Source organism: Emydura macquarii, unplaced genomic scaffold, assembly GCF_026122565.2.
Source record: "Emydura macquarii macquarii isolate MOO-44397 ecotype Brisbane River unplaced genomic scaffold, CSIRO-AGI_Emac_v2 contig_306, whole genome shotgun sequence".
NCBI lineage: Eukaryota > Metazoa > Chordata > Testudines > Chelidae > Emydura > Emydura macquarii.
The window spans coordinates 4,134,802-4,161,773 of record NW_027130443.1 but is presented as its reverse complement, the minus strand read 5'-3'; the positions used below and the strand labels follow the sequence as shown (position 1 = coordinate 4,161,773).

The 26,972-nt window shown below is 49.4% G+C and overlaps 1 protein-coding gene across 6 annotated transcripts in view; it reads right to left on the bottom strand.

The window, feature by feature from the left end:
- The window catches only part of PIP5K1C (phosphatidylinositol-4-phosphate 5-kinase type 1 gamma), a 74,176-nt gene that overhangs the window by 3,036 nt on the left and 44,168 nt on the right, over positions 1 to 26,972 (bottom strand). Inside the window, exons 9-19 of one of the 6 annotated variants that reach the window (XM_067557314.1) lie at positions 21,311 to 21,394; positions 20,752 to 20,800; positions 19,668 to 19,752; positions 18,776 to 18,937; positions 17,514 to 17,652; positions 17,222 to 17,254; positions 14,290 to 14,394; positions 13,760 to 13,892; positions 11,872 to 11,946; positions 9,391 to 9,474; positions 3,491 to 8,953 (exon numbers count right to left, since the gene is read on the bottom strand). In XM_067557314.1, the coding sequence (XP_067413415.1) occupies positions 8,951 to 8,953; positions 9,391 to 9,474; positions 11,872 to 11,946; positions 13,760 to 13,892; positions 14,290 to 14,394; positions 17,222 to 17,254; positions 17,514 to 17,652; positions 18,776 to 18,937; positions 19,668 to 19,752; positions 20,752 to 20,800; positions 21,311 to 21,394 (952 nt within the window). In that variant the 3' untranslated portion in view covers positions 3,491 to 8,950. The other 5 variants (XM_067557335.1, XM_067557345.1, XM_067557307.1 and 2 more) reach the window with 5 other exon arrangements.

Below are 26,972 nucleotides of genomic sequence, written 5' to 3'. Positions count from 1 at the left end.
ATGGGCCACGCCATGTGGGCCACGCCAGCAGCCTGAGGCACACTTGCGCCATGGCGAGGGGGTGAGCTGTAACCTGGGCTATGAGCTCTGATATGGCCAAGAATCTGGCCTCGGCTAGGAGCGCTCTGGCTCGGGTGGAGTTGAGGACTGCCCCCATGACCTCTATCCTCTGTACTAGCACCAATGTTGATTTTTTTGGTCATTTATTAACAGGCCCAGCACTTGCCAGGTGGTCTGTTCAACAACGTGGCTGTGTTGGACTAGAGCTTTCGGGTGACCCTTGATGAGCCAGTCATCATGGCTAAGTAGGCCCTGAAAGACAGAAATATGGAAGTACGCATCCTTTAGTCGAGGGTGAGCACCAGTCGCCAGAATCCAGGGAGGTATGATGGAGGCCAAGACAGACCATGCGAAACTTCAACTTCTTGAGATACTTGTTGAGGCAACACAGGTCCAGAACGGGCCACAAGCCCCCTTTGGCCTCTGGGAGCAGAAAGTAGCGGGAGTAGAACCCTCTTCCTCCTCCGCTGTCAGGGAACTTCCTCTACAGCACCCACCCACCTGCGGTAGGGCTTGCACCTCCTGGGCGAGAAGCTGCTCGTGAGAAGTGTCCCTGAAGAGGGAAGGGAGAGGGGGGGAGTGAAACAAACTGGAGGATGTACCTGACTGCTATGGTACTGACCACCCGTTGGTTTGATGTTATAAGAGTCCAGGCCGGGAAGAAGGGTGCAAGACAGTCCAAAAATAAAGGGGAGGCTGGATCCTGGGTAAAGGCTGGTAGGTCGACCCCAGGTGCACCTTCTAAAGGCCTGCCTACCCCCACAGGGGTAGCGGCTCGAGCCCGATTGGGAGGCGGCAGCAGAAGCCTGGCGTCTCTTATAACCCCTATTTTTCTTTCTATAGGGCTCAGTCCTGGACTGGGCCCCAAATCTGAGGCTGCTGGGGCCTGAAGTGTTTCTTAGAGGTCGACGGGGTGTAGAGACCCAAAGAGCGGAGTGTGGCTCTGGAGTCCTTTAAACCATGCAGCCTCGTGTCTGTCTGTTCTGCGAGGAGGGCTGCATGTCGAACGGGAGGCCCCGAACAGGCTGTTGGACCTCGGAGGACAGGCTGGATGACTGAGGCCATGAGGCTCTTCTCATCAACACAGCCGATGGCATCGTCCTAGCTGCCAAATCGGCCACATCAGAGGCTTCCTGGAGGGAGGCTTGGGCTACTGTCTTGTCCTCCTCCAGCACAGCTCCGGTTTGGAGCTCTGAGGCAGACATTATAATCAGATCCTTCCAGCAGGGCTGGCTGGGTTGACATGCGCAGTTGCAGGCTTGCGGTGGAGTAAACCTTTCTGCCGAAAAGGTCTGGTCTCTTTGCCTCTTTATTTTTGGGGGGGTTGAACTCACCCACCCCGTCCATCTCTTTCCTTGGTAGCTGTTACCACCAAGGATCCCGGAGCGGGATGAAAGTACAAATATCTGAATTCCTTAGTGAGTACATGGTATTTTTTCTTGGCCCGCTTAGATATAGGGGGCAGGGAGGCTGGGGTCTACCACAGGCCTTGCCTAGCTGCACCTCCCCTTCATGGACTGGGAGGGCCACCTTAGATGAGGCTGCTGCCACCAGATGTCGAAGCGCTCATCAACAGGCTCCTTCAACTTCTCTGCCTCTAAGCCCAGGTTTGAGGCTATCCGCTTGAGCAGCTCTTGGGGCGCTCTGACATCAGCCTGTGGGATAGTGGCAGAGGGCCCCACTGCTGCCTCATCCGGCGAGGACGATGCTGATCAGGGTGGAGGGGTGAGAGCTCTTCCTCCCCCGCTGGTGTGGCTCCATCTGGGGCTACTGCAGAAGCCTCAGCATTTTGGTCTGACTCCACATATAAATCAGGTGCTAGGCGAGTGGCTGCTGCCAACTGCCTCTCCAAAGCCCTAGAGAGCGAATGCTGCATGCCTGACCCTGGGGCAGGGGAAAGCCCCACAGGTTCCAAAACTGCCTTGGCATGGGCCATTGCCCCTGCGGCCAAGCTCCTGTAGAGAGCCCCACGGGGAAGCCCACAGCTGCTGCCGTGATAATCTGTTTCTTGGGCAGGGCCACTTCATCCCTTTTGGAATCCAAGGAATCCTCTCTTGGGGACCACAGTGGTGCCCATGTCACTTCCACTTCCCCACTGTACCAGAAGCAGCAGTATCTCGCTAGTGGGGGACCACCTGTCCGGAGATGGGCGGCTGTATTCTGGCTACCAATATCAGCATGTCGGGGACTGGTGCTGAGATTCTAGAGCTCGATGTTGGTGTTCTTGGGACCGGCGCCGTGACTCCAAGGACTGGTCTCATGGGTCCAGAGACCGGTGACTGAGTCCAACTATCGGCGATGCGGCTCTGGGGACTGCTGGCAAAGCATCTGTGACCTGCCCAGGGTCAAGGAGCAACGTCTCAGTGTCAGAGATCACTGCGAAGGCCCCATTGCAGGCTTGCCTCTGGATGGCCCCACAGTCAGCCGTACCGACACAGAGTCCCAGTGCGGGCGTCTCTCTTCTCCAGGCGTCGGCAGCACAGGAATCGACAGTAGGTTCTTGGCCGCTTGCAATGCCTCAGGTGTGGACAGTACTGTAAAGGCCAGATGCTTTGGCTGCTCCAAGGAGTCAGCGCTGGGTCCGGGATGGGGCTGGGAACTCCAAGGGGTGAGACTGCTGCTGACCTAAGTCCTGGCAAAGACGAGCGGCTCAGCATGGGCCTCGCTTCATCTCCTGTGCCCTTTTTGTCCCTCCTTGGTGCCGGTGAGCACCCCTCCCGTTATGCGTCTTCCTGTGCTGCTGCTTTGGCACCGGGGATGGTGATCGGTGCCAGGAGAAACTCGGTACTGGAGGGGCGCTCCGCACCGATGCTGATGCCCTCGGCTCAGAGTCTGAATGGCCCGACTCAGAGGATGATCTAAGAGCAAACTCCGTTAGAAGTGCTCTCAGTCTAATGTCCTGTTTTTTAGTGCGAGGTCTGCACCCTTTACAGATCCTGCACTTGTCTCACACGAGACTCTTCCAGGCATTTCAGGCAGCTTTGGTGAGGGTCATTCGCTGGCACAGGCTTCTTGCATGATGCGCAACGTTTGAAGCCGGGGCATGCCCCATCCCTGGGGCTATGTCCCCCGTGGGTTGTATCTACGATATAACAGGTAAACTAAGAGCTAAACTGATTTATCTATATACACTATTACTACAAGAAAAAACCTCTGGGTTAGAAGAGCTTGCCAAAGCAAGAGGACATTCCAGCACCATCATGGGTGGCAAGAAGGAACTGAGAGGGAGGGGTGACTGGCAGCACCCCTTACCGATGCAGATGTACATCATCACAGAGGACACTATAGCTGGTCCTACAGATACCACTAAGGGAAAAATCTCTGGCACTGGTGCATGTGGCGCACACACCCCTGACATGGAATGGACATGAGCAAGCACTCAAAGAAGAACCTCTGCTCTATGTTGACAATGAAGAGATTGAGGCAAATGCATTATTACTGTATTTATTAGAGAGATCTTTTCCAAAATAAAGGAAGGGGAGGAGGGGAAGCAGAATGATGAGGCTGTTGCATACAAGTGTTGTTAGTTCGTGTCAGCCGTGGTTGTACATTTTATACAGAAATTCCACAGCTCTGGATTCAAAGATACAGCTCTCCCCTATACAAAAAAAAGCTTAGAGATTGTCAAAGTATCGTCAGACAAAAAAGTTCTAATAGAACCCTCTTAAATAGTTAAGGACATACAACATTTCATAAATTACAAAGTAAAACATGAGAGAAGATTGACCTCAATGCAATTTAACAACAAAAAAAGGTTTTGCCTAAATCGGGTTTAATGCGCATTAACTTGAATTAGCCAACAGGTCTATGAAGGCTAGTGTGGGTATTTAACGTGGGGGTCAGGACACAAACATTTGTGGATTGTCCACATATTTACAAACGTATTCGTCAACTTGAGTTAATGGCCAATCAACTCAGGCTAAAAACCCGAGTCTCCACCAAATCAGCAGTATCTCTGTGTAAGTCAGGAATGAGCGCACAGATTATGACTGTAGGAAACATCACCAATAGTTGAGAGAGGATTCTGCTATTAACAAGAGTATTGCCTTTTTAGCTAAGTTCATGATTCCAAGAGAACATTGCATCTAAATTGTCTCACAAAATGCCTTCGTTTTAATACAGTACAATAGTTCAAATAGTATCCACTTTCTTAGCAACAGCAGCCATCAGAGAGACAAGACAAACTAGAGGTGCAACCTCACGCTTAAAGTATTTACAAAATTCTTTACACTAAAAAGGGAAAAAATATTTTTAGGAACCATTCCCATTGGGTTTCGGGTAAGGCAATTAATTCACTAGACATTATAAATAGTTTGCTTGCCTCTGTGTTCACATCAAGAGACTACGTTATGCTTTTTCGCATAGCCTAAGAACAGTTAGCATCAATTTACAGTTCTCTGAGAAAAGATTTCCAAAAAAGCGTTCATGACAAACTGAAACAAAAAATAGAAACATGATAATATCCATAGATTCTCATCATTTTTTCCAGAGAAACAGCCCCCTTCCCTCCCACTAAAAACCCCAGACTTACTTACATACAAAATGACGTAATATGAACATCAGCTATATTACACTTGGTCTAATGTAGACGTCAAACAAATCAGACATGATCCAATAAGTCTGAGCTCTCATTTGCCTTTCATTTAAAAAATGGCAATGACCCTGGATAGGAGTGTGAAGAAAAAAACACCATGGCTGGTTTCAGCTGCTCGGGGAAGGATCATTGCTAGAAGGAAAGGCTGGAACATGTTTCAAGAGTCAACTGGCTGACGACCACAGGGCCAATAAAAGCACAGAGCTTGTGTCACCTCTACTGCTGCCCTCAAGGATCACAGCCAAGTGCTGTGATTAAATGTTTTTGCAGTTTCATATAGTGCGATTTCAACACACTCACCCAGCTGATACTGCGAGGACGTGACAGCACAATACCTGCAATGACTGATAACTAGCAACAGTAAAAAAAATACATCTATGAATCCCGGGCGCCTAGCAGAGTGTGGGACTTTTGGGGGGTCCACTTGTGAGTTCGGAGGAGTCTCTGGAGCAGCAGTCTCTGCGGTTTGTTCGTTTTCACTGACTGAGCGCACATTTGGATTCTTCTCTGGAGAAGCTGCTGCTATTGTTCCCGCTGGAGAATTTCTAACTGACCACCACCCAGACATAAAATACACTGGAGTGGAGTGGGTTTTGTTGGTGCTCCTGCTGAATTATTCAAACAGGCTTCTCCCACAAGGGATCTACTCTAGAAAGACTTGTGATGAAGCCACCAGCACACGGTGTCCACCTTTGGTAAGCCATAGTCCAGACTCCAGGACCATGCATGTTGGCAGTCAACATTTGCCAGTTCTTTGCTGAAGTGGGCTCTTAATTATACCCCGGCTGCAGTCTGATGCACGAGATACTCTCCTCAGAATCCTGAGCTCAGAAAGAGCCTTAGCAGAAAGCAATGACCATCCACAGTGCACTTTAAATAGGCGAGAGACGCAGGATGCAGCCTATGGTCTCACTGGATTGGGGCTGGGCTGTTCCACTAACATTTCAGTGGAACAAAAGGAACAAGCCAACTGTCAGCTACAGTGACACTAACAATGAGAATCTAGTAGATACAGTAAATGTAACAGTGCAACTTTCATACCATCCCAAGAATGAATGTGAGACAGAACCAGTTCCAGTTCATGCTGTAGTGAACAAGCAGAGTGATTGGTGTCTAAACAGACACCCCTCTTTCTCCGAGAGGTCCCAAGTAGTTCTACAAACCCCCACACCCTCCACTGCAAAGCCTCACCATAGATCTAGAGCCAGTGCTCCTCCCGACCAGCAGATCCTAGTAATGCAACCCCTCCCCTCTCAAAGAAAGTGGCTATGTCATCTCTAGCGGTAACTGACAGCAGTCAACCACTGTCCCCAGTCCAGTGCTGGAAGTGGGGGTCTCGCATGCCCCTGCCGTATGATTAAGCCTTGCAAAAGTACTATGCTGAAGTCCAAGAGGCAGGCAACAGAGTCCATCTGATGGAAGAGGAGCTAGCTTTGAGCCCAAGGGCATGTCTCCACTGCAATTAGACTCCCACGGCCGGCTGTGCCAGCGGACTCAGGCTTGTGGGGCTCAGGCTAAGGGGCTGTTTAATGGCCATGTAGATGTTTGGGCTCAGGCTGGGGTCCAGGCTCTAGAACCCTGCGAGGCAGGGCTGCAGCCTAGGCCCAAATGTCTCCACTGCAATGAAACACCCCGTCAACAGGGCCTGAGCCAGCTGGCATGGGCCAGCCGCAGGCATCTAACTGCAGTGGAGTGCCCTAAGGCATGTCCACTTTCCTCCATCAACGTGCCTCTGCCAAAGAAAATGGGAGTTTAAGCCGACTGTAGGGCAACATGTAATGGACAAGACAACACAGCACAATGCTTTGGGGCATGGGCCTGCAAGTGGACAACATGGTTTATTTCTGACCAACTGCCCCTGCAGTGGGGCTCCTGGGATGGGCTTTTTGGTAACGTCGTTCTATTGCCTTTCCACTGCATGCCCAGGGTCGATGCATCTTTATAACAAGCTCAGAGTCAGTAGACTCTAAAATGCTTGCTTGCCGCACAGGGTTGAAAGCAAGATATTTACACACACAAAGCAGCCCTAGAAAGTCACCGAGTGATCTAGAAAAGACTCAGACAGCAAGGAAAAATTTTTGAATGGAGGAAGCAAGATCAGTTTCCCAAAATACCACAGAAGAGGGCGTGAGGCTTCAGCCTGCCTCTTATTACTGACCAAAGCTTGACTCATGGATGTAATGGCAGCATCTTTGTTTTCACAGATGTTAGTGAGAGAAGAGGGGTTCTTTTAAACCAAATGGATTCAAAGAAAGGCTATTCTAGACCAGTAAACATGAGAGATCAAACAGTGTTCTGGCTTCTAGGAAGCCCAGTATGCACCATCAGCACTACACGTGCAAATCATCAGCCTCTGCAGAAGAGGGATTGAAAATTCAGGCTCCATGTATTTAAAACAGGAAGGGAAAGTCATCTGATGAAGTCCTAGTACACTGGCATCTCCTGGGAAAAAACCTTCGAGGTTCCCCACCCCCCCAGCCCGCCTTCTGGAACCTGAATTACAAATGTGTCCTGAGTGCTGCGCTGACAAGCTGTGGTGCTAGCTCGTCAGTGCTCGGCATGCAAGCCTTGAGCCTGGGGCCATCCTCTCACTGCTACTGCGCAAGGAAGTCGGAGAGCAGAGGTTTGAAGAATGTAACAGCATTAAAAAGTGATCTTTAACTCTCACGTCACACTAGGGTTCAAGGAGACAGACAAGACCAATCCTCTCTGCTCCCAAACTTCCCTGTCTAATTCGTGGGCGAGGAGATGGAATCGCTAGAGAAGTCAGGACCTAAAGCTGCCATATCCTACAGTCACAAGGAGGAGCGTGAAGCAAACACCACGTCACTTCTTTGTCCATTTCATGGTTAAGGGAAGCCAAGTCTTGTGCAGGCTGTAGACCAGACCCCTCAAAAAGACGCATCTCAAGCGCTGACAGCAGTGTGATCTACCTCACACAGCTGGCCTCCCCTGGTTGCACATCCAATAGCAAATGTGTCGCACTGCCCAAGACACATGCTTCCAGGAGCTGCGCTTCTCTGACTTCCTTCAACAGGTGGGGAGGGTGACATGTTGGTTTCAGCTCTGATACATATGAACCTCGTGTTCTGTGACTCCCTCGGCATCAGACAGAGCCATGAACATGCTGCTGGGAAGTAACTTCAATAGCCTGCAATGTCCAGCTGCAGGTCACACTCGGGGATGGTGGAGAGGCCTTTGGAACTTCTGCTCCAGCAAAGGCAGTCATCCCTGCAGATCGGCAATTCTCATCCTTCCACACCCAGGGGCTGAGGCTGCAGTCTGTGTGGATATCCGTCTGCCAGCTGGTCAAACTGGACAGGGCAGATCTCCAGCCCAACACTAAGCAGCACAGTTCATGGTGAAGGCAGAGCGCCCCCATCTCCAATGCTCAGAAAAGAGCCAAGCCAAGAGGCTGTGTCATTATAGCCAGGATTTCTTTGCTTTTCCCATGCAGATTAACAAGTTAATTGGAGACGTCACTAGCAATTTCTAAATTCAGATAAAGTGGCATGTCTAACTTTGATGGCTTTAATACGGGAGACATTCTATTCCATGGCCTTTAATACATTGAATGTACATAGCACCTTTCATCTGAGGGTCAAAGGGCTTGAACACAGGTGGGCATTACCCCCATTAACACAGGCAGAGACTGAGGCACAGAGTGGTTAAGTGACTTGCCCAAGATCACAGTGAGTCTGGACTCCTGACTCCCAGTCCTGTTGTCTGGGGGTTAGACCACACTGCCTCCTCATCAATGAAGCTATGACTGGACCTGCGCTGTGCTCTTCACCCCCCCCCCCAGTGACTATTTGCTCTCTGGCTCCTGTGAGGTTTCACACTCTTGATGAAGCACATAAATAGAATATGATAACCAAAAAAAGTGCAGTAAACTAAACCTTTTAAAAGAGCACATTTGTGCTGTGCCTGTGCAAAGATAAAAAATAAATACATGATTAAAAAACTAAAATGGTTCACAGTATCACACCCAGATAGCTGCAGAAGTGCATGTTTGGAAACACGGTCACTACCCAGGATTCTTTACACCCAGCTTTACACAGGAGCTCTGGGTGGGAGGTTTCTTTGCTGTCCTTGTCTTAGAGAGAGGTCTAAATACACATGTAGAGAGCGTTTCGCTACGTCCTGAAACGCCGTGTCCAGGATCCTGCAGTGCAGCAATACTGGCGCGTCAGCAAGCTCCTCCCCATCCCATCGGAGTGGCTGCACCAATGAAAGGGACACATCAACCCGCTGAGGAAAATGCTGCTCTCTGGGTCTTCAGTGTCTGCACAGAGATTACTGAAAGAGGCAGGGAGGAGGGGTTAGCATGCCATGTGGGGCTGCGCCGATTTCAGTTAGCGTCACACTTTGCTAATTCCCCTAAACACAAACACAGAGAGAGAGAGAGAGAGAGAACCATGCTCACTTCGTTGCCTTGGTTAACAGGGCAATTTAGATCCGAAGGCTCTGGATCAGTGAGGTTTGACTGCGCTAGAAACAATTCTACAGAGCCACCAGGAGCGCTGTCAAGCTGAACCTGGTTTCTGACTGCACAGCAGAGCTTGCCGCTGCCAAAGAACCAATGTCAGATGCAGCAGGACTACCACAGCCATGTGAATGCCACCCGCTGCTGAAGCCAAGGTGTGGCCCAGAGCTCTGAACTACACGCCGGCACCGCAGCCCCAGTTCAGAGCTCAGCTCTCTGGGCACCCGTCAGAGGTTTCTGGAACACTTACTGTATCGCTCTCCTCATCGGAGACAGAGTGGCCTTGAGCGCTATAGTGGAGGGGGGAGTAAACCCAACTCCTCTCGTCTGTAGGCTGCCAAAGTGGCCAAAGACAGCAGGGAGGGCACAAGAAGAGCAGCAACAGAGCAGGAAACGAGGGAGAGAAGAGGAGAAAATAAAAGAGTAGGAAAATACAGTAAGAACAGCTGTGCACCCGGAGCAAGGGAACTAATCTTACAACGAGCCTTCCCCATCATCAGTACTCACCTGAGCCCCAGCAGCACTGGGGATGGCCACTAGCAGCGTTGCTGAAACAGACAGCTCTGTTCAGCTACTGGGCAGATGGCAACACTGTTCACTTCCATAGCACCTTCTCTGACAGCAGCTCAAAGAGCTTTCAAGGCATTAAGCAAGCCTCAAAACCCCTGCAAGGCCAACACCAGCCCCCATTACAGAAGGGGAACCGAGGCACAAAGAAGCTAAGCAACTTGCCTACGTCGCAAAGCAAGTCAGTGGCAGAGCTGGAATTAGACCCCAGAGATCTGGACTCCCAGCACCGCATTTTACCCACAAGATCATCCCCTTTCCCCACATCATCTGCAGTTGCATCTGCCTATGTTCGACGTTACTATCATTTTAAAGTTAAGGGAGCTTTTCTGGAAAAACCAGCAGTCTTTGTATCCCCCTTGTGCTGACGTGCCAAGCAAGGCAGTGGGAGTGCAGGGTTAGCTCATGTGGGACCATGAAGAGGACCTGGTTAGTCATCAATCGGAGACAGCAGGGAAATGGAGAACAAGGACTGGGGATGACAAAGGAGGCGACACAGAACTGGATTGTTTTGGGGGAAGGATCCAGAAATGCACTTCTGCTTCCAGATCAGCAGGGAGAGACCTGCAGTCGAATGCAAGGCAGGGCAGCAGTTCCAGACCTCGCTCAAGAGGAGCCACTGTCATAAATCAGTTGTGTTTCCCGCAGTGGTGTTTGAAGGCATGAGATGGAAAGAGGATTCTTGCCCATTTTCCCCTTTTCATACACAGGCTGGGCTAAAGATCAGGCACTTGGATGAAGCCTGGCAAAGAGATTTACCAGCCGAGGAAAGCAGGGGTGGCTCTGAGTCTATGACACACAGCTACAATCAGCCAGTTGAGCGTTGGAGCACTGGGGGGAGGTTCTGCTACACTGAATTCCAGGGATAATTGCAAGTTGTGCCAACAAGGAGCCGCTGGGAGGGGGCAACAGAATCCATAGCTGAAGCTTTAAGTGCTGTGCTAGAAGCCCTGGAGCCCTCTCCCACTGTGCAGAGCCCGCCCTGTCCCAGATACTTTATTCACCACGGCTGATAATTACTGCCCTGGCTAAGCCCTGCGCTCAGCACCGCCCATCTTCCGAGCCTTCTGTGAGCATTAGAAGCAGGTGTCTGGTGACAGCTGCTCTAGAAGTGGGTCTGTGCTGTGTGGTGACAGAGAGAAGCAGCATTCAGAGTGTGGGCTACACTTAACCTACTCAGTGCTGGAACTTCCCAACACAGTAAACGGGGGCAAAATGGATCTACAAGCTCATGGGGGCAGGGGAGACGAGATTAACGATCCTCACAATTTTACACAATCTGATTCTCTCTGGCTTGTGCCCCACACTCATCTTGCCAGGCCCAGTCTGCACGTTGCTGCAACTAGGACTGCCCACCTACATTCTGCCTGCTTATTGCCTCCAGCGTCCTCCCTTGGCAGAGGAGGGGCTGGGAATACCACTACCCATTAAAGAGTCCCTTTGGACAGAGGACTTTGAAGGGGAACATAATTATCCCAAGTTTACAGATGGGGAAAACGAGGTACACAGGTGAAGTGACTATCCCCAGGTCACACAGCCAGCTGGGGGCAGGGAAGGTACTGCAACCCAGGTTGGAGTCCCCAGCAGTTTCCCTCTTCGAGGCGCTAAGCTGTACAAACTGGTCAGTGCATTATACCCCTGGAAATCAGCCAGTTTCTTAAGGGCCGCGTTTGTAGCTGGATTTTAGCATCAGCTCCATAACAGCCGAGTGGTGTCTTCCTGGAACCCAGCCTTGGCGTTCCAGCCTGCATGGCTTCTGGGAGGACTCTGCCTAGCATGATACGCAACATAGGGCCACGTTTAAGTTAATGGCAGATGTTGCCAAACATGCTGGCACAAAGGGTTAATGACAAAGCGCTTGGTTAAATTTAGTAAATCTCGTAACTGTACTAGAGAAAAGGGGGGCAGGAAGGAGGGAGACAATCTCACATTCAGTTCCAGTAGCATGGTTTTAATCTGATACCCTCTACAACCTGTTTCCAAAGATAATGCCCCATTGATCTGGCAGGCTGTATCTACTGGGCATGAACTGCCGTCCAGACACCCCACAAAACAGAACTAGTCCCAGTGGCATCCAGGAGAGATGGAGCTGCTTGGCATTCACTTGACCCCAGTGTTTCAAAGCTGCAGCTTGGCTCCCTTGAGTGCTAGCGCGTTCACTTACAGTCCCAGAGGAAAACGAGGCGGCTCGGAGTCTGCGCTGGCGGGGAGAGTAAATCCAGTACCTCCCATCTGTGAACTGGATGGCACCAGGGCAAGTGAGGTGAGAAAGGAAACAGAGGAGAAAGGATGAAGTGAAAGAAAGGATGAAAGAGAAAGCAACCAAGGGGCTGGGCATCTCCAGGCCTGAAAGGGTTAGCTGGTAGGGGAGCCGTGCATGGGAACAGCCGAGCCCTGAGCCCAGCCACCACTGCTCTGCACCTGTGTTCCCCTGCAGGTGAGTAGGGGGATAAAGTGCAATTGGAAGCAGATCTCCCCCAAAGGCGAGTTTATGCTCCCTTGCAACTCAGTGAATTCCCCCTCTGGTCTAAGCATCCCTTCAGCTTACCCCCAGAATGCAGCTAGCTATTGGAGACAGCAGCCGCAGTCCTAACCTGCATCATGCTCAGCTGCTTGCTTGAGTGGCCACTTAAGCAGTTTCCCTAGGTGAGCGCCAGCGGGAACTAAAACTCAAAGCGTTTCCCTTCATCTCGGTAGCTCGGGTAGACACACCACAGCACACTACACACGTTAATGCAAAGCCAGAGGGGCTCAGATGAGTTATGAAATGCTGATGGTGGGTTACACGATTTGTGCACACTGCTAGGCACAGCACACCAAGCGATCCATCCCAACAGACAGCATCCCTGAGAAAGGCAGTCGGGTTAAACCTTGCTAGAAGACCCTTCCCAATGAGAAGGGCAGTTACCAGAAGGCAGCTCACACTCACTTAGCTGCCATCCACAGGCAAATAAAGAGCAGCAAACGTTAGGGAAAGCGGTTTGCATTTTGAATCGCATGCATAAAAAAACCAAAACAGACAAGCTTTTAAAACTGAGCCAATTCCTCCTGCAGCTCCCTTGAGCTGTCAATGAATGAGCAATTCTGCAGTGGAGTCACATGAGCACAAGGAAAGCCATAATGTGAGCGCAAGAGCCCTAGGAAATGCTGTATCTGAAGTACCCACTCTAAAGTGATCTCTCTCTACAGAAGTTCCAAACAGCTGTAACTCCAGTGCAGCCCCGACTAGCATCAATGCCAGGATGATAGTGTCTAAGACACAGCAGTGTCAGCAGACAGTCTGCCTCAACTTCTCCGTGCTGGCCTTTGGTAGTTCAGAGAAGAGGTACATGCTGCTAGAAGTCTCTCTAGTCTCCAGCAGGTGCTCAGACATTGCGAGAGCTGATGGAGGGATCCAGCCCGGAGATACTTAGCACTCTGCTGTCAACCCAGAAACCACCTCACTTACTCCCTGCCTCAGTACTAGATTTCCACTGTGCCATCTAACGCATCTGCCTGCAGGGAAAGGAAAAATCAGAGTTCATCACAGACCTCTGAGGTCAGCCAGCACAGCAACATCCTCAGTCTTGTCTCCAGGAGGCTGAGGAAAGAACAGGAACTAAAACTTCATCTTTTCAGGGGGAGAAACAATGGAACTGCTCTGTGAGGAGGGAAGAGAACTTGCAGGATAACCGTACATTCGATTTGGTAGATTCCGGATATGGACAGCTGGCCTGTTTAAGCCCTTCAGAGACTTGTGCATGGAAGTGGCAAAGTCACTGACTAGATCATATGGTGGACAGATATGTGTACAATGTACATTTAAAATAGCCAGGCATATCCATCTTCTGTGCCTGAGTACGTGCTATGTTTGAGCTATCAAAGGGTTAATCCAAAGTTACTGGGATTTTAAACCTTTCCAGCTAACCAATGAGTGCATGGGCAACTGACAGCCAGGTGTTTCAGATCCACAGGACGTGGAATACCCAGCTCAGACTATTTGCAGTCTTGTTACACACTGCTTGAACACACTTTACGGGTGTAAAATGGACGAAGTAGATAGAGTATCTTACAAAGTATATGTCTGTGACTGGCACATCATCTTCATCTGAAGCCTGGCTGGCTGGTTCCGAGGCCTGGCTGGCTGTTTCCACCTCTGCTGTAGCTGTGGATATTGCAATGGCACAGGCTGAAGAAGCTGCCTCCCTGGGAAAGGAGCAAAGAAAATGAGGCCAGCTTCCTTCATCAAAAGGATGGAGCTAATGGAATTAATCTGATTTACTACAGGGGAGCGGAAGGGGTTAGGAGAGTGCACCACAGCGCTACAGTGCAGATCAGAGTGGGGTTAGAAGCAGAATCACTCAGCCCCTGGGTGAGGAACCTAAGCTCTTGGGAATTTGGTACCCAGAGCAAATCAGTCCTTGTGCATCTCTAAGCCGAGATGGAGAGATTAGTCCTTTCCCAGTCCAGGAGTGCCATAGGCTGGCCAGCATCTGGAGGAGCTGTGCTGAAGCAGCAGTGGCATAGGACTAGAGACAGGAAGTAGTATTTCTTCATGGCCAGTACCAACAGCAACTCCTGTCTTTTCTACATAGACACTTACCCTATATCGTCTTCCGCAGGAGCGATGATCTCAACGTCACACTTGCTTTCTAGCTCTACGGTTATCTGCTGGAGTTCCTCTTCAACCCGAACCTCCTCATGTGACCTGCAAAGCCAAAGGGATACAAGCCCATCTACTCCGTTTCACGTTGTCTCCTCCCCCCAGCACTCATGGTCTCCAATACCACAGGATCATAAGTCTGCTTTAGAGCAGCAAAGCCACAGCCTCATGTATTGCTGCCTGCACTACAGGTTAGCAGTGCTAGACCGGGTGTGGCAAATGCCTGCCTTTTGCAACAGAAGCGGCCAGCACACCACCAGTGTAGCACAGCTACATTAGCTCCTGCGGTCAAAATCTCCCAGTGTCTGGTCCTCGGGACAACCCTTTTTGACAGCCTAACGTCCCACCCCAGAGGGTCAATCCTTCCAAGTTTTGTTTTCCCAAGAACATAGGAGACCGGGGCAGCAGGATTAGCTGGTGCACGCCGGCTGACATCATGAGACCCTGGCTTTACCACAGGATGGTTAACAGCAGAAAGCTGCCTGCTATAGGTGAGGAAAGCAGAGGCAGGGTGGGTGAGAGGGAGGAGCTGCACAGCTGGCTCACACTGCATCATCAACACTCCAGATGTGCCAAAGCTCCTTACCCACTACTGTGTTTCCTGCCATTCCAAAGCTGTGCACAGATACTGACGGTGAATGACAGAGTCTGGACTAGATTATATACCCGTAACCCTAGGGAGAACCATGGGTCTGTGGAGTTGTCTTTATGGTACTGTTGCCCCTTTTCAAGCGAGTCACAGTGTGGGGCCCTGGGGACATTCAAGTTGGGAGGAGCAATCGGTGATAGCCAGGCATTTCTTTGCTGAAGTTTTGTTTCTTTACAGAGAATATACAAAATCCTGCGTCTCTGAACACAGAGGGATTCAAACACCAGAAAACAGTTTCTTTTGCACACAGCACCAACAACACTTTTCAGCCTGCGCCCCATCCCTGGCCCAAATCCCTCATCCCAAGTTTCTTCCAGTGGTGCTGTCAGCTGTTCCTTCCTGCTGTCCATGTTTCTCTGGTCCTCAGTGTTCTGCTTCCCCCCGCACTCCCCACCCATCAGCAAAAACCTCCTGTGGGGGGGTCATACTCTTTTCCTACAGATTTTTGCCAGCACAGATATGGTGCCATTGCTGTGCTGCTATGGTCCCTGCAGAGTAGACAGGGTCTTAGAGTACATTTGTTCTATGGTCCTTATGGGAGGGGTCAATGTCTGCCAAGTGAAGGATGCAATCAGCAGGGAAAGCGAGTTTCGTACAGTGTCCTGGGTTTGTAAGAGATACCCAAAGACGATATCCCTACGCCCCCTCTGTTTACTCCCTTGAGAGTGCTTGGGCAAAGGTGGATGTGAGTACAGCACCTGAAGAAGTGCTAGTTAGGAAATAGATACTGCACCACCAGCAGGGGGAGCTTTCAAATAGCTCTATGGGACTCGGCTTGGGAGCTCTGGACTTGCTGTTTCTTGTAATGGTGGTTGCTCTCTAAAAATCCCAGAGGGAATTCTCCCACTGATTATTATAATTCGGAGGTACAGCGCACACAGTCTGACCAAGCTGGATAAGGTCCCTTTCGTTTTCTGAGCCAATATGTAGATTCACGTATTAATAAATTGGTATTTGCAGCACTTTCCAGAGGATCTCATAGGGCTCTCCATACAAACGTTAAGTCTCATCTCGTTTATGAATAATGTTTATAGGCCTCAGGCCCACAGATGGGGAAACTGAGGCACAGAGGTACGGGCCCACATTTTCAAATAGTTTCCTGCCAGGGTACCAATTTTCAGGTGCCAAACCACTAGACATCTCAAGTATGATTTTCAGAGGCGTCAAGTGCTCGACAGCTCCCCTTTACTTCAGCTGCAGGTCCACAGCACCTTGGAAAAGCAGGCCCTGGGCCTCTAGAGAAAGCAAGACAAGATTCCAAGTGGGACTGGACATTTATGTAGATAACAAAAATACCCAGGTGTTCAAATTAATGACAACAAATTTGGGGAGGGATTAAAAAACCTTTTGCTTTTGGCCAAGCCACTCTAGCTATTACAGACCAGGACGAGACCCATGGGGGAGTCTTACACCTTCCTCTGAAGCATTGGGTACTGGCCACTGTCAATTGTCAGAAAAAGAACACTTGGCTGGATGGACGTTGGGTCTGATCCAGGCTGGCACTTCCTATGGAGCGTTAGGCACCCAAAATCTGAAGGACTGAGCATCAGAGGCCGTATTTGGAAATATTGGCCTCTGACTTGCTCTGTTCAAGGGATCACAGGAAGCAGAGCTGGTGAGAGAACTCCCGAGTCCCGACTCAGGTGCTTCTGTGCCAGCATATAGAAATGCTGAGGGAGCAGTGCTTCCAGGGGAATTGGGGGTGCTCAGGATCTCTTAAATATCAGACCCACGGAGGACAGCTCTCGCAGCCTCCATCACCACTGTACATAGGCAACATATAGCATGCAAGAAGGAGATGCCTGCCTTTCAGTGGCTGAGGCACTAGACCAGGACTTGGGAGACCTGATCTCTACTCCCGGCTCTGCCACTAACTTCGAAGTGACTTGCCCAAGGTCACCCTATCTTCTGGGGCCTCAGTTTCCCCATCTGTAAGATAGGGGTACAATACTGACTTCCTTTGTAAAGTGCTTTGAGATCGACTGATAACTGCTAGATGAGAGCTAGGGATTATTATTATTGAAGATAATAGGGAGAGAAATTCACTCGTCTCTGCAGAAGGGCCCAGCACAAAGTCAATGCACCACTAAAATTCTACTTAAGCCCACAAAATAGACCTGACACGGTGCACAGGCCTTGGCACCATGGTTATTTTTTACTTGACCCAGTCAGTTGAGAAGGATTTCTGGACACCAGTTTCTAGAGCATTAAAGAACATCTTACCTGCCATCCTGCCCTGAGGAGTGTGTGCGCCTCCTGTGGAGACAGACCAAAAACTACGTTTACCTGATCGGGATTTAAAAAAAGAAAAAAAGTCTTCCCCGAGAGGGATGTTCTACTTAATAGCAATAACTAATCCCCTGAAAGCCATGTTGCTTGCTCCCATGGGCGGTCTAATTAAAATCAGCCAGTAGCATGCCATGGCAGAGCGTAGCGCACTCTGCTGATCTGCAGTGCAGAGGCTAAGCACAGTCAGCTAGCTGTAGAATAACCAGATTAATAACTCTGTCCTTACCTGTACCTGGGCTGCTCAGAGGTCTCTGAGGGAGATCGTTCAGGAACAGACAGCGACGTTGAAGAAAGTGTTGTTGCTATGGAGGCTGTGGTTGCTTCTTCAAAGGAAGGAGGAGTGCAGGGTAGCAGGTCTGGCCTGCCTGTTGTGCCCAAGACCAAGAGCAGAAAGAAGACCAAGGAAAACCCAGGCAGAATGAGTTAAAAAAAAGCAACACTTGCCTATCTCCAGCCAACTCGTGAAACTACACCAGTCTGCTGCACCACCAGTGGGACTCTCACCGGTAGTGGGCAGTCTTAAAATGACGTGCACACAAGGAGTTTTTTGGGGGGGGGGGGGTAAGGGGGAGTCGGGAAAGTGACTAGCAGCGCTGGCTTGAGTCTGGTGAGGGCTGTGCAGATTTCCTCAGCACAGCCCTACCAACAAGTGTCAGCCTCTTGGCTGAAATGTGTCGCTGCAATAGGGAACCAGGGCCATGGCCACTGGGGATTTAAGGTCAGTGAAAGCTTCCTCATTGGTAACGAAATCTGGCTCTGGGCTCAGACCGTCCGATCAATATCCACGTGGACTCAGACGATGAACAGAACCCTCCATGTTTCACCCAACTCCGCTGTAAAGATGTAACACTGATGGGTCCAACTGGCCACTGCCTTTTTACCATTCAGAACTGGTAAAGGGAGCACAGACGTCAGGGACGCGAGCAGTGACGAATCAGACCCTGCTTTCTCCAGGCAATGGCCATGTCTCGTACTGCACGGCTGTACCTGGGCACCAGTGGAATTGAGCTCCACATCCCCCCTTATCCCCAGCTCTCTTCTATCTACCGGTGGGATGGCCAACAAACCAACAGTGTTTCTATGGTGTCTGGACTATCCCTGCCATCACTGCTGGGGCCAATTGGCAGGGGCCACCTTGCAGTGGTGATGTGAATGGCTATTTTTACCACAGAGCCCACATAGTGCTGGCTCTCTCCCGAAGTGCAGGGAAGGGACCCCACCCTCTTCAACGCCACTGGTGCTGCTTAGCCAATATACTAGCTGCTAATCCCATGCCAATGCAATATTCTTTTAGCTTCTTCCCTGTCCTGGTTAAGTTTAGCACCTGCAAAGCACAGCAAGAAATGAATGAAGAGCTGTTGATCAAGGAAAACTTGTATTTGGTGCACACCAGAGGAAACTGAACGAGCACAGGGAAGGATGCTAAGGAACAGCTACACAGCTAGGCGGAGAGAATAGCCACAGGGCAGCCAAAACCACAACCATTACCGTCATCGTCCAACGTGGGGTAACTCCTGGCGGCTCGGAGATCATATTGGGCTTCATCCCTCTCTGAGGGGATCTGGCTAGCTGAAAATGCAGCCGTTGGACCAGGCATCTTGACAGCTACCAAGGCACTACGTCCTTTCTTGGATGGAGATGATTTGAGAGCTGCAGTCAGAAGAGTTAAGGAGATGAGACTGCTACCCGCACTGACTGACTTGACACCAGAGAAACCCTCCAGCTCTTGGACGAACATTCCCACAACACAGCAACAGAACGACTCCGTCTCCAGGAAGGCCTAGCCTTGGGCTGTTGTTACCGTTTGCCTAACGAGCTTCCAACTCTGAATCAGGCATTTCAGCTGGGAAGTTTGGTCAGCTCCAAACTCCAGTGAGCGCCAGCTTCCTGGCCACTGCAATTTCCTAGTTTAGGCCTGAAATGCAGTGGGGAGAGCCCAGTTTCACCACACAGTTGGCGCACATAAGGAAGGATGACAGGAGAAACACAAGCCAGTCATGCCCTCTCACCGGTTTCTCTGATTCCTACACACCTGCTTTAAGAACTCTATATATTGACACAGGGGCACCAAAAGAACGGTGCAATTTTGGTTATACATACAGGTGTTGGGAGAACTCAAAACGCTCATGCTTCCCCTGAAGCTCATCCCAACACATTTAAAACTGTTTTTACAAATGCAAAGGAGGGGGGCAGGGAGATCAACTGGGGGGTGCACTTCCTCTGCTATGAATGGGAGCAGCAGGGCTACTTGAGCATGGCAGAGCACATGGTCAAGGTCTTCCCCCATAGCAGGATCAGGGCACACAGGTGTGCTTCCTGCCCAGCTCAAATGGAAGGGGTCACAGCTGGAGCCCCAGGGCAGCAAGGCTGATACACTTACAGGAATTCTTCCGGAACACTGTGTTGGTCATGAATTTGAAGAATCTCTCTGCGTAAAAGCTGGGTCTGTGCACGGACACGGTGTCCTAGAAACAGGAAAGGTGATCAACATTTGGCTTAAAATCCAGCTCCTTATCAGCAATGCCCAATGAGCAGCCTTTATTCCAACATTCAAAGTTGACAGCACCTTAAGCAGACCATTTCAGGTAACCCTTTCCAGTTCTACACTATAAATCCGCTCAGAACATGGCCTTTCATTTGACTGCATTTTGATTCGATTCTTATTGTTTTGTGCTGGGTTTTGGTGATTCTGCTGCTTCAAGGGTACCTAGATTTTTGGAGGAAGCCGACAGCCTAGTTACATACACAAGATTCCCCCTGGATTTTGGTTGTTGAAGTTCAAAACACACTCAGATACAGCTGAATTGGACACGGTCACCACAATTCAGCAATACAGCATCAATACATTTTAGTTGTAGTGTGCATTTCATGTCACCTACTAAAGCTGAAACTGCCTCAAACAGCTTTGACGTTCTATTCTGCTTCTATAAAATGCCTTTGCCTCATTCCTCAACAAGAGACATTTACAGAAGTCTGATGTGTGTTTCTGAAGAGCGAGTCATTTCCCACCTGAAGTCAATTTTGGAGCAGCACAACTCGTTGCTGTGAAATACATTGGCATGTCAGAAGAAAACAAGCAGAAAGGGACTCCGCATTAGCAGATAATTCACCCAAGTGGAAACAAATATTTCACCAAGGGAGCAACCCAATGCTCTGTGACAGATACAGAAAGGTACCCACAGTCCCTAGTACAATATAGGGACCTGACACATGGGGCAGAGGACAGAAGCTTGTTGTAGGACAGCTAAACATTAGAGGAATTAGAGAAGTGGTGAGCTAAGGGAACTTGAGTGGAAGCACCACACCATTGCCACCAGTGGATTTAAGCTGTTCCAGCTCAGAGACTACAACAGCCAGGTAAATGGCACCAAACAGCATACGAGAAAGCAATGTAAGTAATCCAGTAGACCCACAGCTTGCTTAAGAGCATTTCTCACCTAAGGCTGTGTGTGTTGAATACTCACCCCATCATGGACAAGGGCTTTCCACGTGTGTTCTAGCTTCTTGATTAACCTAATTTTAAGAGAAAAAGAGACAGAGTTAGATATAGGTCTGCATTCCTTACCCTAGGCAGACCCCCTTTCACACCTTCCCACAGCAGAGGACAGTCAGCTGCTAATATTTTGTCCTGTTCTCAGAGTATAGTTTTCCTCTACCCAAAATAGCTGGGCAGATGCTTCTGAAGCAGAGATTTCCAGGTCTCAGAAGGTGGAAGGTCAAGACTCCCTGGTAATATTGGAGGTGGGAGGAGGAAGGGAGATATTCTTTCCCACCCTATGTCACAGAAAGGGGAGACTTTTCTCTAAGATATATTACGCATCAGCACCAGTGGCTGAGATAAGGGCTTCAAATTTAGCAACATAAAACCTGTAACTTTCAAATATGCACTGATAAATGTGAGTCAAACGGGATACTTGCTCTTGGAGACCATCATCTTAAAGGCAAGCTTTCAAATCTCTCTCCAGACAGTATAAAACCACATTTATAGAAGCTCAGGGGTCAAAGGATGCTCCAGACCCTTACCTGTAGGACTGAAGGATATCTATTATTCCTACATGCAGCAGGAGGCGCTCTCCTTTGCCATTCACAGCTGGGATTCCTCCCATTCTGAAGAAAAGAAAACACTATCACACCTATGCAGAGATGACCCTAGGACAGGGGTTCTCAACAAATTTTTTGGTGGCTAATAGCCTTTGATGGACCTATTCTCCATGAACGTATCTAGTTCTTTTTTGAACCCAGTTATAGTCTTGACCTTCACAATATCCTCTGGTTGACTGTGCGTTGTGTGAAGAAATACTTTTGTTCATTTTAAATCTGCTGCCTATTAATTTCATTTGGTGACCCCCTAGTTTTTGTGTAATGAGAAAGGAAATAAAGAAGTGTTATTTACTCTGTCTCTTTTCCAAGCTGAAAAGTCCCAGTCTTAATCTCTCCTCATATGGAAGCTTTTCCATACTTCTAATCATTTTAGTTGCCCTTTTCTGTATCTTTTCCAATTCCAGTACATCTTTGGGATGGGATGACCAGATCTGCACATAGCATTCAAGATGTGGGTGTACCATGGATTTATAAAGAGACAATACAATATTTTCTGTCTTACTATCTATTCCTTTCCTAATAATTCCCAACACTTAGCTTTTTTTAATTGCCACAGAACACTGAGTGGATGTTTTCAGAGAACTATCCACAATGACTCCAAGATCTCTTTCGTGAGTGGAAACAGCTAATTTAGACCTCATCATTTTATATGTATAGTTGGGATTATGTTTTCCAATGTGCACTACCTTGCATTTATCAACACTGAATTTCATCTGTCATTTTGTTACCCAGTCAGCTAGTTTTGTGAGATCCCTTTGTAACTCTTTGCAGTCTGCTTTGAACTGAAGTATCTTGGAGTAGTTTTGTATCATCTCCATATTTTGCAACTTCACTGTTTACCTGTTTTTCCAGATAATTTATGAATACGTTGAACAGTCCTGGTCCCAGTACAGACCCGTGAGGGACACCACTATTTACGTCTCTCCATTCTGAAAACCGATCATTTATTCCTATTTTTGTTTCCTATTTTTTAACCAGTTACTGATCCAGGAGAGGACATTCCCTCTTATCCCATGACTGCTTACTTTGCTTAAGAGCCTTTAGTGAGGGACCTTGTCAAAGGCTTTCTGAAAATCTAAGTTCACTATATCCATTGCATCACCCTTGTGCACATGCTTGTTGACCCCCTCAAAGAATTCTAGTAGACTGGTGAGGCCCGATTTCCCTTAACAAAAGCCATGTTGACTCTTCCCCCAACAAATCGTATTCATTTGTCTGTCTTGTAATTCTGTTCTTTACTATAGTTTCAACCAATTTCCCTGGTACTAAAGTTAGGCTCACTGGCCTGTAATTGTTGTGATGCCATTTTTTAAAAAAGGCTCCAGAGGCAATCCCATCAGCTATCCTCCACTCATCTGGTACAAAATCTAAGTAATAGGTTACATTCCACAGTTAGTAGTTCTGCAAGTTCACATGTGAGTTCCTTCAGAACTCTTGGGAGGAGACTATCTGGTCCTGGTGACTTATTACCCTTTAATTTATCAATTTGTTCCAAAACCTCCTCTAATGACACTTCAATCTGGGACAGTTCCTCAGATTTGTCACCTAAAAAGAATGGCTCCGGTTTGGGAATCTCCCTCACATCCTCAGCTGTGAAGACCAATGCAAAGAATTCATTTAGTTTCTCCTCAATAGCTTTATCTTCTTTGAGTGCTCCTTTAGCATCTCAATCATCCAGTGGCCCACTGGTTGTTTAGCAGGTTTCCGGCTTCTGATGTACTTAAACTTTTTTTTAATGCTGGGGAGATGGATGGGGTCGGGGGAGATGGATGGGGGCCGGGGGCAAAGGTGGGGGGGGGGGTGAGGGGCCAAGGGCAGGTGAGAGGCCAAAACCCTGTGGCTGGGGAATGGAGCCTGCCACTTCGCAGCCAGAACCCGGGGTCAGGAGCAATGGTAGGGTGGGGGTGAGGCCAGGGCCACATGGCCCAGGGATGGTGGCCTGCCGTCCGCCACCCCACGGTTGATGCACAAGCCCCATCCATCCCCAGGAAGGTGGGGAATTCACACCGGTTGCCTGCTCCTCTGGCATTTGTGGCTCCAGAGGGGGGCAGGGCCTAACCCTTGCTGGCGGCCCCAGGGGAAGGGGCTGCTGTTTTGCATTCCCCAATCACCACCCAGGATGCTGTGGCTGAACAAAAAGCCCCTGGTGGCCACATTTGAGAAATGCTGCCCTAGGAGACTTGTGATTTATGTTAGAGTGGAAAAAGACAGATATCTGCATTATCGGGGGGGGGGGAGAGGGGGGGAGAGACAATCATGTGGTTATCAAGTTGACTCTGGTGCAACAGCTTTCATTACAAGATATAGACCCTGTGTAGTCGTGCACTTTGTCCAGACCTATGGTAAGTTTCATACTGCTCTTTTCTTGTCTGCCTGGAAGGTGGTGTTCCATGAGTCAGCATCTGTATAGCACTCAAACAAGGACAGTGCTACGGTTTATTACAAATCAGATGGCTGCTCTCCCCTACCTGGGCCAGAGCACCCAGGGCTCCTGTTCTACGATAGGACACGGGTTCATACTCAGAAGCCAGACAAAGCACTAGCTGAGGTACCACACTGTGAAATAGTATCCTTCAGGTACGTTAAGCTACCAACTTTCTGCCAGTCTCTTTTGGCAGCCTAGGAGGAAAAACAGTCACTAAGCTACTGTAACTGTTGTTCTTCGAGAGGTGTTGCTCATGTTGACTCCACGTAGGTGTATGTGCACCGCATGCACAGTCACCAGAAGGTTTTTCCCCTAGTGGTAACCATTGGATCGGCTCTGGTGCCCCCTGGAGTTGCGCCCTCAAAGCGCCATATATAGGACCTTGCTGACCTCCCCGACTCTTCAGTTCCTTCTTGCCGGCTGGGGTAGGTGGGTGGGTCTTGGAATGGACGCGAGCACCACATCTCGAAGAACAACAGTTACAGAAGGTTAGTAACCGTTTTTTCTTCGAGTTCTTGTTCATGGCGATTCCAAGTAGGTGACTCCCAAGCAGGTCCATAAGAGGGGTCGGAGAAAATTGACCTGCAGATTGCAGCACCGCTCTGCCAAACGCAGCATCATTTCTGGCTTGCTCTGTAATAAGCACAGTGTGCTGCAAAAGTGTGAACAGACAACCATGCCGCGGCTCTACAAATGTCTTGGATCAGGATCTGAGCCAGGAATGTGGCAGAGGACGCTTGCACCCTTGTGGAGTGAACTGTCAGCACTGGGGCAAGTACCCATGCCAAATCATAACACACCCGTATACAGGTTGTGATCCGTGAAGAGATTCTTTGGGATGATACCAGGAGGCCTTTCATCCTGTCTGCTATTGCTACAAAGAGCTGAGTTGTTTTCCTAAATGGTTTAGTCCAGTATTTCTCAACCTTTTTGATACCAGGGACTGGCTTCCTATTTTGTGTCAGGGAGATCTTAGGGACCGGTCATTGAGAAACATTGGTTTAATCATTCGATATAAAAAGCCAAAGCCCACCTGGGGATGAAATGCCGAGATCGCAGCCAGGGGGACCTTGATTGACAACACTAACATCCCTTGCTAACAGATGTAACAGATAGTCCAAGAGGAAAGGTATTGATGACTGAGTAGGCAGAATGCCTTTCTGCATCGACCAGATATAAAATCTCTCCCACTTAGCTAGATAAGAGGCCCTGGTGGAAGGTTTTCTGCTGCCAAGGAGGACCTCTCGAACTGGGTCTGAGCATTCTAGCTCCAGGGGGTTCAACCATGGAGCTTCCACGCTGTGAGGTGGAGAGATTCGAGGCTGAAATGTCAAAGATGGCCGTGGTCCTGGGTGATCAGATCTGGAACCAGAGGCAGGTTGATCGGAGCTTCCACTGACAAGCTGAGGAGAGCGGTGTGACGCGGCCAAGTTGGGGCTACCAGAATCACGAAGGATCCTTCCTTCCTGACCTTCGGCAGTACCTTGTGAACGAGTGGGATAGGCGGGAACGTGTAGAACAGATGTCCCCCGTCACATGGGATGAGAAATGTCCACAATTGAACATGGGCTCTGATTCTGGAAGGAGCAAAACTGCAGCATTTCCTGTTGAGTTTTGTCGCAACCAAGTCTATGTGGGTAACTCCCTTACGTTGGAAGATGCTGTTCACCACATCTGGGTGAGCAGACCACTCGTGGCCAGAGAAAGATCTGCTGAGGTAGTACCAACTCACTCAGACCCTGGAAGGTAAGATGCCTCAAGGTGTAACGAATGGACTATGGGCTCCCACAGTCTGAGGACTTCCTGGCACAGGAGAGAGGAGTGTGCTCCCCCTTGTCTGTTTTATATACAACATTGCTGTTGTATTGTCCATCATGATCGATACACATTTGCCCTCCAGGTGGGCTGGGAAGGCCTGACAGGCCAAGTGTACCGCTTTCAATTCTCTTACATTGATGTGAAGTGAGAGCTCTGCTTGAGACCAGAGACCCTGGATCCTGAGCCCTCCTAGATGAGCATCCCAGCCCATCACTACAGCGTCCAACTAGGGACAGTGAGGGGTAAGGTATGGAAAAAGGGACTCCTGCGTGGACCAACTGTGGATTGAGCCACCAATGGAAGGTTTCGATCACAGAAGGAGGAAGTGATACTACCCTGTCTAGGTGGTCTCGAGTTGGATGATACACTGAAGCTAGCCATGTCTGGAGTGGCTTGAGACGCAGTCTTGCATGCTGAATGGCATATGTGCATGCTGCCATGTCCCCCAGCAGATTCAGGAAGTTTCAAGCCGCGGTGGTGGGGTAACGTTTTAAGTTCTCTAAGATGGAACATATAATCCGGAAATGAGATTCCAGAAGGAATGCCTTGGTCTGGCCTGAGTCTAGCGCTGCTCCTATGAATTCTATCCTCTGACTGGGAGTGAGGATTGACTTCTGCATGTTGACCAAGAGACCCAACTCATCGAAGGTTGATCTTATCAAGTTTACATTTGCCTCCACCTGCGCACTGGTGCGTCCCTTGACCAGCCAATCATCGAAGTATGGATAAACTTATACCTTCCGCTTCCTCCAGAACATAGCAACAACTGCCATGCACTCGGTCAACATGCGAGGGACTGCAGAGAGGCTGAGTGGTAGGACTGTGAACTGGTAGTGGGTCTGGTTGCCTATGAACCGGAGAAAACTTCTGTGACTTGGGATGATACACATATGGAAATACACGTCCCTCAAGTCAAGGGTGGTATACCAATCCCCCCGATTCAGGGAGGGAATAACGGAGGCCAAAGAGACCACGCAGAATCTCAGCTTCTTCATGAATCTGTTGAGGTTTCGCAGGTCCAAGATGGGTCTGAGACCGCCTCTGGCTTTCAGTATTAGGAAGTAGCGGGAATAAAACCCCTTGCGCCCCTCAGCTCATGAGGAACCTCCTCCACTGCCCTAATTTTAGGAGCATCTGCACCTCTTGGATTATAAATTGCTTGTGAGAAAGGTCCCTGAAGAGGAACAGGGAGGGGTCAAAGGTGGGAAGGAGGGAGGGATCTGAATTGCAGGGAGTATCCCAGTTCTACCATGCGTAGCACCCAGCGATCTGACGTGATCTGGGCCCATACATGGTAGAAGTAGGATAGCTGGTCTGAAAAATATAGGGGTAATGGAGCCG